Here is a 12500-nt window from a genome sequence, read left to right as displayed (position 1 = left end):
ATCATAATCACCATCATCATCACCATCACCATCATCACCATCACCATCACCATCACCATCATCATCATCATCATTATCATTATCATTATTATTATTGTTATTATTATCATCACCATCATCATTATCATTGTCATTATCATCAATATTATTAATATGATGATGATGATGACTGTTATAACTATTATTACTGTTATTATTTTTATTACTGTTTTATTATTATCATTATTATTTGTTTATTGCTTTTACTATTATCATATATGAACAGTATTCATGTTGACAAATGTATAAATGGTATGAATGAGAATGAATATCTTCACAATACGAGAGGTGTATTTGACCGGTTTCGACTGTGTCTTCGTCAGAAATACATGTATTTCTGACGAAGACACAGTCGAAACCGGTCAAATACATCTCATGTATTGTGGAGATATTCATTCTCATTTATACTTTTTTACAATTATCATATATTTTGCAATTATTACTATTATTACCAAATCACCACAACCACATCACCACACTACATAACCACCACCACCACATGACCACTACCACATCACCACCACCATCACATCACTACCACCATCATCACATCACCACCACCACATCACTAACACATCAGCATCACAACCACCATCATCATATCACCATCATATCACCACCACCACATCACCATCACCATTACCATTACCATTACCATTACCATTACCATTACCATTACCATTACCATTACCATTACCATTACCATTACCATTACCATCATCACCATCACCATCACCATCATCACCATCACCATCAACATCAACATCAACATCAACATCAACATCAACATCAACATCAACATCATCATCATCATCATCATCATCATCATCATCAAGAGAATCTTGAGATATCATATCATCATTAATTTTCTCTGCTGTTAAAATTATGCAAAGAAGGTTATCAGAGGTTATATATATAATTAAGTTTAAGTTTGAACTTAAAGGTAACATAGACTCAGATCACATTTTAAAAATTGTCTATGATTATAATTTTGGAAGACTGTATGGAATTGTGACCAAATTTTATATGACACATTTAGCCTGCAAATAATAGTCACCAATTATAGAATTCACTGAATGAACTTTGAGATATATATTTGCTGCCAAAAGAAATTTTAGCCGGATAGGTTTATGTTCCTGTTGATCAGAAAAGGTTCAAATTTGGGATATATCTCAGTGACAGCACTACTGTGTTGTTATAAGGATCTCATATCGTGTGCATTATTTCAATGCTACCAATACGGGCCACATTTTCTTCTGTTTTGATATCACGTCAGAATTGTTTTCAGTTTTTCTATTCGTTTAATTGGAACACAAGAGAGCTGACAAGGTACTGAAGCACCCTGGTTATCAAGTTTAGTTCTGCTGTGTTGGTTGCCAGTGAATCTCTTACACCTTAGCTGATTTATCCTGTATAGCTAATGTTAACTGCCATTGCCGGATGTATGATAAATCTGTTTACCCCACAAATTCAATTCAGGAATGAACATAATCTGAAGTGAGTTGCACTAAAAACCTAATTATCTATAAGGGAAATGATTGTGTGGCAACCCATACAGGAACATACACACCCCCATGTAGGTTTACCATGACCAAGTCTCAATCACTTAACATTCGACACTAGTGCTGTTATTACTCACGGATAGTGTGTATGTGTGGAGGGGAGGGATTTGGAAAAAAATTCAGAGTTTGGGAGGAAGTGATTGTAGCTTTGATTTGATTTATTAGGAATCATAATAATGTATTTTCTGAAAATTGAGAGCTTGATGCAGGAAGAGTCTGATCTTGACTTTTTTGAAAAGATATTTACAACCTCAACCTTATACAATGAGATTATGTATGTGTACTTGGTATTTATATGAGATTGTGTATGTTTGATCTTATATTTTCTTACGATTGATACCTTTATTTGACTAGATTTTGATATCTTACAAATATATTTCAATTGCATGCTAAGTAGTATTTAGTATATTATTATTATGCTTGTATCCAGTTTTTGCTGTTGCAGTTCTAGCTTTGGATTACTGCTTATAAAGAGGACAAAATGCTTATGAATTTGTTTGCAATTAAGAAAAGAGAATTTCCTTCTCTCTCTTCCTGTTTCACTATCTCTCCCTCTCTTTCTTCTTCACTCTCTCTCCCTCACTCCCTTTCTCTATTCCTCCCCCCCCCCCTCTCTCTCTCTCTCTCTCTCTCTCTCTCTCTCTCTCTCTCTCTCTCTCTCTCTCTCTCTCTCTCTCTCTCTCTCTCTCTCTCTCTCTCTCCCTCCTCTCTCCCTCCCTCCCTCCCTCCCTCCCTCCCTCCCTCCCTCCCTCCCTCCCTCCCTCCCTCCCTCCCTCCCTCCCTTCCTTCCTTCCTTCCTTCCTTCCTTCCTTCCTTCCGTCATGCCCTCCTACCTCCACCTTCCTTATTTCACTCTCCTCCTCTTTTCTCCTTCTGACACCTTTGTTTTATTGTTCTCTTCCCATAAATGAGTGTTAATTTATCCCATACAGGACCATATACGATGGCGACGAGCATGGGAAATTCATGGAACGCCTGGATACACGAATTCGGAACCATGACAGAGACATCGAGAGAATGTGTAATCACCATTACCAAGGATTTATTGACTCCATCAGGGAACTTCTACAAGTTAGGTCACAAGCACATAAACTCAAGGTATGTGTTGACATTATTTATTTATTTGTTTAATATTGTTTTCTTATTAAAAAAAAAAAAAAAAAAAAAAAAAAAAAATAGAACAGTTGCATGTAAGCTCTTACTAAATTTCATTATGTGTGATAGTTAAAAGTAGAATGGGAAAAATAGAGGTGATTATATATACAATTTTTTCCAATGATAACTACTTACTTGTCAGACGGAAGTGGTCAGAATTGATGAGGAGGTTCAAGAATCGGCAAAGCAGCTAATGGCCAAAAGTGAGGAATTGGTCAAGACCCGTAAAGTCCAGTCAAATATCTGTGCTGCCATAGATGCTCTTACGCTCTGTCTGCCTGTCCTAACCACATATTCCAAGCTACAGAAACAGATGCAAGAGAAAAGGTGAGTCATCATACTGTCATATATAAAAGTAGCCTGTACCTGTGTTGTTCAAGTATCCTTTTAACTGTTTATGATAGTACAAGTCCTTTATTTATGCAGTGATAATCTGTGCTAATCTTTAAAAGTTATCCTCTTAATGCTATAAAATGTTAACATTAAGCATGCCATGGATATTTTTGATACTTCATTTTTCGAATAGGCTTACTTAAGCAGCCTCTCTGCCAGACTTGTAGGCTGGGTGCACGTGAACACTCTTGTGAGGTGACAAGACTCCATGTCTCTTTTTCTGCTCTTTTTCTGTATAAGTGTTTTTAGATTGTTTTTTGCCATTTTCCAATGTATATATTTGTCTTTTGATTTGCTTTATCCAGACTATTTTCGTTGCACACACTCTCTAGGTAGCTCATAACTCAGATGACAACAAATAACACTTTGTTATTAGTGTAAAGTTTTTAGTTTTTCAAATTCTGCAATACATCCTGCTCAGCCAGTCACGACTAGCAGGAATAGGATTCTGAGCATGGAAATATTGCCCTCCGTGGAGCTGGCGCTCATCCAGTCATGGCTCATTGATGGTACATTCCACACATTTATCAAAAGGTATAATGCAAAAACCCTTCCTAAATGCCCACTGAGCCTAATCACCCTCCAAGAGCTTTGTTTATTTGTGGGGAGTCATTCCTGTCACCTCAGCATTCAGCTGAAATTCTCATGACAGCAAGTTCCTGACACCCCAGCCCACAGCCATATTTTCCCGTGACAGCACTTTCATGGCACCCACCTGTCAAGCCAAATTTATTCATGATGTGATGGTCATGTCATCTGGATTTTAGGGGTTAAGTGGTTTGATAGGAAGAAGTTGATGAGAAAATAATTTTTCAAGTGTTCAGAATAATGTGGGGTTTTATTAATTTCACTGTTAAAAAATTATGATCTTTCAGATATTATCCTGCATTGAAAACTCTAGAGCAGCTTGAACACACATATTTACCACGTGTTGCAAGTTATCGCTTTGCCCAGCAAATGCGTGACAACATTCCTCGTGTTCGTGAAGACATCAAACAGGCATCTATGTCAGATATTAAAGATTTCCTGGAGGCAATCAGACGGTAAGGAGTTTTATATTTTATTGTATTTTGATTGTTTTGTATCGGTAAATTACAAAGAAAGTGTGTGAAATGTCAAGAAAGTTTTTCTCTCTGAAAAGGTGTTTTGCACAAAAGTACCAAAAAGTTTTTTTCAGAGAGTACCAAAAAGTATTTCTCGATGAAGTACCAGTAAGAGATTTCGCAGTAAAATTCACAAGAGGTTTCAGTAAAGTACCAAAAGTATTAGACAGACAGTAAGACAGACAGACATAATTGAATATATATATGTAGATATATGTATATGTATATATGTGTATATGTATATATATGTATATATGTGTATATGTATATATATGTATATGTATATATATGTATATGTATATGCATATGTGTGCTCTCATATGCTTGTTTTCAAGCGTGTGTGTTCATCTGAAATGCCACAAATTTGTTTAATAATTTCTATAAACAGAGTGTCAGCACGAATTGGTCAAGTTGCCATGAAGCATGCTGCTCTTCAGTACAATATGGACCCTAATCTAGCAATGACAAGATCCAAGAGGCATGCACCACTGCCTCCAAATCCATTCACAGGTTAAGTTCTTCATTGTTCTTTTGTAAAAAAAACCCAGGTATTCAGGTATGTGCTCTGTTAAAAGTGTGAATATGATTTTGATGTTCCTGACTTTTTTGAGGGGGGTGAGGTAGAAAACCTGTAGAAAGAATAACCTCATTATTTGATCTTAAGATTCTGGTCTGGGAATTAGATGATTATGATATGATATGTTTATGAATAGATGGCAGTAGCATGGAATATTGCTTTCAGTAGTAATCTTTTTTTTACTGAGGAAGAAGGTACAATATCTCTGAAATTAGAGGAAAAACAGTTTCCAATATTAGACTCTCATAATTTCCTTTACTCATTGTTATTCTTTTATCTTTTACTTTTATTAATGATTTTATTCTTTACTGTTTATTCTTTTTATTGCTTTTGTTGTTTCACTTGTGTTCTTTTTTTGTAGGTGAGACTTACGAAGCTCAGTCAGAAGCCCAGAGTGACGAAGAAGAAGAGCTATGTGCCCAGGACCTAATCAATTTTGCTCCTGTGTACCGCTGTCTTCACATTTACACAGTGCTAGGAGCCCGGGAGCAGTTTGAGACTTACTACAGGCAGCAGCGAAGAGAGCAAGCCAGGCTAGCTTTGCAGCCACCAACTAACATGGTGGGTATTGAGTGGATCAGGTTATATATAAATGATGAAGCTTTCTATATGTTTAGTTAGGGTAACATCCTCAGTGATACTTTATAGAGGTTTATGTTACTCTGTTGCCCTTTATATTAAATCTTAAGCTTTAATGTATGTAATAGAGGTGGTCTGTTGCATTATTAATAGTGGCAGTAAAGAATCATTCCCATTTCTTTCCCCTTCACCAGCATGAAAATTTAGAAGGCTATCGACAGTACCTGTATGGTGTTGTGGGATTCTTTGTGATAGAGGACCACGTTCTGAACACTGGCAATGGACTTGTCACACGACCGTATCTGGACGAGGTTTGGGACATGGCATCAGGAAAGGTTGGTTGAAATGCTCAGTTCTTATGACTCTTTATTTATTTACTTTTTTCTTTCATTCTTTCTTCTCTTTATTTATTTCTATTTATTATGTACTAAGGACAATTTGCCATTTTCATGTTCCATGTAAAATTTTATTAATGTTATTTGATTATGTAAAAAAAATAGTGATAATTTTCTGACAGATAAGAAATTATTAAATTTTTTAAAACTAAATATTTTTTGCTTCTGTCATTGGAAACATTTGTATCATTACAAATTTCAGAATACCCCTGAATATAAAGTATTGTCTCTTTTATCATCTGTCAGCATAAACTAAAGAAAATTGTATGCAATTCCATGCAAATAGTTCTCAACTTCTGTTATCTTTTCCAGGTTGTGAACAACATCCGCAACCATTCCTCATACTGCACTGATACCCATCTTATGCTCAACATCAAGAACCTTATTATGTTGTTTGCCCATACTTTACAGGTAACATGTAATTTTTAGTACTTACATGAAAGCAGGATTAAATATTAAATTAGAAGTTTATTAACAGTTTTGCTTTGTGAATATCTCATGTCTGAAACAGCAAGTAACTGGAGACATGAAATCAAAGCATGTAGTACTAATTTTATTTATATATTTTCTTTTATCCCACTAGAACTATGGGTACACTGTGAATCCACTACATGAGCTGTTATTAGAAGTTAAAGATCACTATAATGAAGTTTTGATGCAAAAATGGGTACAGGTAAGTAAACTTTTATCTGTTTTTATGTGTAATACCTTGGACTTCACTTGAATTAGTTAGTAAATGTTAACTGCATGATATGATTCATTGGGATATATAATGTATCTTGTGATATGGATGCATGTTTTCTGCGCTTGCATTAGTTCATGCTATTTCTCATCTGAATATAGTAATATTTATTACTATGATAATAACTTTCCTTATTAGGTATGAAACAAAGAGTAAATGTATGAAAGTGCTAGAGTTATAAGTACTATGTTTGGCAGGTTTGAGTAAGGGCATAGTATTTCAGCTGTATTGGGTCAGGAGCATGGAGCTATATGTAAGATAGTTCCATGATACTGAATGCAATGGAGATTAGTGTAGTCTGTCCAGTATTTATCTTGGAGTCAGTATACTCATCAACTATAAGTATGGCTTATAAATTTTAATTGATACTTATTGAGCTCACACTTATGTGATTTCAGGTATTTCGGGAAATATTTGATGAAGACAACTATCATCCTATTCAAGTTGAAACCCCAGAGGAGTATCATCGTATAACTGAGGTCTTCCCATACCATGACCTAGCGCTGGAGCAGTCCTCGTTCCCTAAACGATTCCCCTTCAGTTTAATGGTTCCAAAGGTGTACCGGCAGGTCAAAAATTATGTTGCGGCTTGTCTAGAGTTCTCAGAAGACCTTAATTTAAGGTTTGTATGACTGTTTAATTGACAGGTTATCTTTATCTTATCTGTTTTCCACTTTGTGTGGATGCAGTGGATAATTTGTATAATATAAATTGTTTACTAATTTCTATTTTTTTATGGTCTCATTATGTTTTATGAACTCTCTTCCCCTGTGCCTTTTATGAAGATATTTTAGTGTACTTAGTTGTGATTATCTTATATTTTGAAAAGGAATTTTAAATCACTTGAGAAAATACAAGGAAATAATTTTTTCATCAAGTTCTAATCACCTTTAAGTGGGGCATCTGGTTGAAATATTTTTTTTGGAGAGAGAAAAAAAAAAAAAAAAAAAAAAAAAAAAAGCCTTAAAAATGGTGTGGTGTATCTTTACACAATCATGACTAATAATGGAGATATAATAAGCTTATGTATCTCCTATGCCCCCTCCTCTCGTCCTCACGCACTTAGCGTACTAACACAATAATCAACAATAGTGTATTTTCACAAAAAATAAGCTAAATATGTATTTTATGTTATATTCTCATAAATTCTGGTAGGGATGAGGGTGACATAAACCTTTGGCAACAGAGTAACATATGCTCAGTGTCACACCAGGTGCAGAAGTGAATGAATCTTGCTTTGTTTTCTGAGCGTTTATTTATCTCTACTTGTTTTTTTACACACTTTTTCAATATGGATAGATGTGGAAAGCTATATCTAACCAGACTAAAGAACATAGGAGAGGCTGCCAGTATCAGGACCTCCCAGAATGTGAGGGAGGAGAGAGATGTGAAGGAGTAGGGATTTGCCTGCTGCTTGCTCAGAGCTGCCTCTCGCGATAGAGGGATCACCTGCATCTCCATGCCATTCCTTGCCACTCCCCTCCACAACTTGCTAGGAATTTCATGTGAATTTCCCTACCCAACAGACCATCTTGGCACACAATGTTGGGTTCAGAAAGAGTTGTTTACTCACAGCTGTATTTGGAAGACACAAATACCCTTGTCCTCAAGGGTATTTGGTAGGCTTACCTGCTTAAGGTGTGACCAAGTTCCTAATAAGAACTCATAATGAATAGAAAGTGTGCTTAAATATTAGGTTTATATGGTAATGCATATTTAGACTAACTGGAGTCATACAGTGACTTGTATGTCAAGGTAGAATAACAAAAATCTTTGAGAACTGATTTCTCAAAAAGTTGTATTCAATACAATGAATTGAAATAACAATCTGCTACAATTTCTATGAAGGAAATAATTCAGAAAAAAAACACATTGAAAGACTACATAAATGCAAGAAAAAGTTGAGAAAAATTGAAAATTATGAAAAAAAAAGAAAAAATGAAAGCCAAATTAAAGAGATGTTGAACACAGAATGCAAAGATTGTTGAATAAGCATTATGAAAATTTCTTTTGAATGAAATTGGATATTTGTAATTTTTATTTCAAATTATAAAAAATAAGAAAAATAGATCTCTTTTTCATAGTTCCTACTAATTTTCATCAAATTGATTCAGATTTTGAGAAAATGTACACTGCATTGAGGTTAACATTAAAAAAGAGAGAGAGAAAAAAATATCGGCTCTTAACCCATTGCCGACGGGGGGCATGTACGCACATGCCATGGCATGGCGGGACCATCTGCCGGGGGCACGTACGCACATGCCATAGAGTATGTATGGACATGCCATGAGTTTTTTTTTTTGTTACAATCACAGCAAAAGATTATTTTTCTGCCAGTGAAAGTGTGATTAAGTTGGTTTTAACACTTTCTCATTTTTACCATGCAACAAACAAAAAAAATGCAACAAACCGACGATTTCAACTCCATGATGCCGCACACTGCTTATTTTATTCGGACTATAGACCGAATAATGATCAACTATGGAGTCTATATAACAACAAAAATACCCTTCAGTCTCGATTTATCAGGAAGTTTGGCAAGTAGAGACTTTAAAAAATAATGAAAACTGAAAATACAACATATCTTCGTAGTATTATGAAGAAACGGCATGGGATGCTGGTATTTGGCATGAGTGGTCGCTCATGCTAGGGCGACGATATAAGCCCCCGGCAGCAAGGCCCCGGCCTCTATGAATGCTACCTGTCAGTTATGGGTTAGTTAATGAAGTTGGATATCAGCTAGATGCTTCTTTTATGAGGAATACCTGTGAAATACCCAAAGTTCATTTTGTTTTTAAATTGATTTGATTTCCACTATGATGAAGAACTCTGGATGAGTTTAATACATATTTATTTCATTTTTATTGTAGCATTGTTTTTGTTTCAACAGTGTGTACATGTTGCTGCCTTTGTGTTTGTGTTCTTAAATGTTAAATACCTTGTTTAATTACATGTTGCATTTAGGATCAAACTAGTATTATTTGAGGGTGTTCTGCTGAAAAGTAATAAAAACTTATTGTTGATAAATACCTAAACTTTCCTTACTTTATTGTATTTGTTTATTAATTGGATTTTATGATATTTATTCATTTTTTTATTTACTATATTTTTAAATATTTTATTATCCCTTTACATATGCTGAAACTCACAATAGAGGAAAAGCAAAGGAAAAAAGCAGGAGCCACAGCCACTGTAAGAAAAAGATACTGAAAAACAATTGGAAGCCGAAGAATTTATGTAACATAAGTAGAAGCACTAACTTGGCCTTCTTCTTGCAGTCAAACAGAGAAGGAGGATATGGTACGGAAATCGACCAACCTTCTGCTGACCCGCACTTTGAGTGGTTGTTTAGCAACATTAATCAAGAGACCTGGATTGGGACTCTTGCAACTCATTCAGATAACCATCAACACGCTACATTTAGAACATGCTAATGTCCTTTTGGAACATTATGTGGCAAAGTTGACAGGGTATGTTTTTCTGTCTTCCTTTAGTGATGTAGGTTGTTCATGAATTACTGCAAGATCTGTATGATTGCTATGAAATCATTTTCTTACCAGAATACATTATTAATGAATGATGTTTTGATCCACATCTTTTAGAACTTGTCTTTAATTGTTTCCTTTTTATAGGAGCATAGAAGACAGCAGCACACCTGGCCTGGGTAGACTTCAGGGCAAAGCTATGTTTAAAGACATTAGAGGAGAAGCTGAGGAACAAATTTACACAGCTCTTAGACTGAAGCTAGATGAATTCTTGGATCTGGCTGCCTACGATTGGATGTTGGCAGAACCCCAGGGGACATCATCATCCTACGTCACTGATCTCATAGCTTTCCTTAACTCGACTTTCACAGCATTCACCAATCTACCAGTAAGGGAGAATGTACATGTTATTCCCCTTCTTGATCATAAATGTAACAGTGCATAGTTTAGGCTTTTTTTGTGTTTATCATGTATTTTGTTAGATTTTTTTTTCTCTTTTTTGTTTTGCTTGGTAAACATGAGCCTCTGTGTGTGTGTGTGTGTGTGTGTGTGTGTGTGTGTGTGTGTGTGTGTGTGTGTGTGTGTGTGTGTGTGTGTGTGTGTGCTTGTGTGTGTGTATGCTTGTGTGTGTGTATGCTTGTGTGTGTATGTTGTGTGTGTGTGTGTGTGTGTGTGTGTGTGTGTGTGTGTGTGTGTGTGTGTGTGTGTGTGTGTGTGTGTGTGTGTGTGTGTGTGTGTGTGTGTGTGTGTTTAAGTTGCACTTATCGTTCTGTAGTTGAAGATAGGTGACAAGATTTTTTATCAATAGTTAACATGGTTATTTTATTCTGACAGGTCCGTGTAGCACAGACTGCTTGCATGTCAGCCTGTCAGCATGTGGCAAAATCACTGATGTCCATGTTGCTGAGTGAAGATGTAAAGCAGATGTCTCTTGCAGCGCTGGAGCAAGTAAACCTTGATGTCATCCAGTGTGAACGTATGTCAGAAACTCTGCTTTTTCTATATTTCTTTTAGCCAAGATTCAGTAGGGTATTCATGTAAATAATACAATCACCATTCATATTGGTATCTTCATTCAAATCAGTACTTATTTCATGTACACAAAATATTAGGTTTGCAGATTAATGATAGTGGTAAGTGGCCAGTAGCAAGATGGAAAACCATTTGAAGAAGACAGTTCTGTATGAATAATTAATGGTATTCTTTGAAAATACAGAAGTGCAGTCTCATGTTTTAGGAACAGCGATAACAATGTAATGACTATTTACCCAGAGATTTGCAGAAAGTCATATTATTTTATATTGTAGTTTCAATATATGCTGAATTATTTTATGTCGAAACTGGGTCTTACTATAAACTGGAAATTCACCTTCAGGTTATTCAGATTTTGAACTTGGAAGGTAGGGGAAAGGTATATAAAATTCCAAGAGCTAAAGACCAGCTTTTGACTTCTAATCTTGTGTAGGATAGTAAGGATAAGAAGAAATGACTGTTGAAGTAATTGGTTTAACAAAGTTTTAGCAAAAGAAAAATTACATGGATAAAATTTATTACATTCTCTTTGTTGGATTATCTTTTTATTAGTAGCTATTGTTATTTTTTATTTCATTTTATTTTTAGAATTTGCTGCATTTGAGCCAGTGGAAGGATTTGAGGAAGGAGCTCTTCTGATGTGCTTTGCTGATCTACGGCAATTGTTAGACCTTTTTATGACCGAGGATTGGTCTACATATTTTCATGATTATGGGTCGGAGAACTCCAAGTACCTGCGAGTCAATCCTCATAATGCCATCATCATTGTAGAAAAGTAAGTAGCAATTGCATAGGAGACACAAACATTGTTTTGAGAATATTAACCCTAAAGTGACAGTACCAGAAATCACTGGGTGTCACTCATTCCGGTGACTTCTGGCAACCTTCTAGCCATTTGGTTGGGGAGTCCGCTATCTATAGTGGAATTTCGTACTCGACTCGCTCTTGTGTGTTGTGATGCCTATAGCTGTACCCGTCATGATGAATTGTTTTTTCATGAAGGTTATAGGTGTGCCCGGCTGTAAGAGGTTATAGGAACACAAAAAATAATTATATATGAAATGAATCAGTTATAATATATTAATGATAAAGGTAAATGAATAAAATTTTAAAATAAAGTCCCAAACCTAGAAGAAACTGTTTATTGATTTCGTAACTAGATGAAAATGAATACATTATGCGTTTAGATCAGGAATGACTTCAGCTGATCTGACCACCAGGGATGGCATGTACACGCCATGCCCACAGTGAGTTTAATTTATTAATTGTTTTTATAGACAGAAGGCACCACAAAAACCAAGTCATTAGTAAGCCAATTACAAGTATACCTGTCTCACCTGTTTACCATTTTCCTTGATTTTCGGAAATATTTTCAGGTATCTTATGTTGCTGTTAAGTGTCAATAATACTGTAATAATTGTGATGTCTGCATTGATAT

At 35.4% G+C, this 12500-nt stretch overlaps 1 protein-coding gene across 3 annotated transcripts in view; it reads left to right on the top strand.

Moving 5' to 3' along the window:
* LOC119576941 (exocyst complex component 6B-like) overlaps positions 1 to 12500 on the top strand; it is a 17483-nt gene that overhangs the window by 4028 nt on the left and 955 nt on the right. For 2 of the 3 annotated variants that reach the window (XM_037924592.1, XM_037924590.1), the window contains exons 2-14: positions 2534 to 2699; positions 2899 to 3083; positions 4025 to 4192; positions 4641 to 4762; positions 5191 to 5390; positions 5603 to 5743; positions 6116 to 6214; positions 6387 to 6476; positions 6944 to 7167; positions 9824 to 10015; positions 10178 to 10418; positions 10865 to 11006; positions 11651 to 11837. In XM_037924592.1, coding sequence (XP_037780520.1) covers positions 2534 to 2699; positions 2899 to 3083; positions 4025 to 4192; positions 4641 to 4762; positions 5191 to 5390; positions 5603 to 5743; positions 6116 to 6214; positions 6387 to 6476; positions 6944 to 7167; positions 9824 to 10015; positions 10178 to 10418; positions 10865 to 11006; positions 11651 to 11837 — 2157 coding nt within the window. Of the gene's footprint in view, positions 1 to 1654; positions 1876 to 2533; positions 2700 to 2898; positions 3084 to 4024; positions 4193 to 4640; positions 4763 to 5190; positions 5391 to 5602; positions 5744 to 6115; positions 6215 to 6386; positions 6477 to 6943; positions 7168 to 9823; positions 10016 to 10177; positions 10419 to 10864; positions 11007 to 11650; positions 11838 to 12500 lie in introns of those variants that run through there. The other variant, XM_037924591.1, reaches the window with a different exon arrangement.

Source organism: Penaeus monodon, chromosome 9 (assembly GCF_015228065.2).
Source record: "Penaeus monodon isolate SGIC_2016 chromosome 9, NSTDA_Pmon_1, whole genome shotgun sequence".
NCBI classification, from domain to species: domain Eukaryota; kingdom Metazoa; phylum Arthropoda; class Malacostraca; order Decapoda; family Penaeidae; genus Penaeus; species Penaeus monodon.
This window is presented reverse-complemented; position numbering and strand designations above follow the sequence as displayed.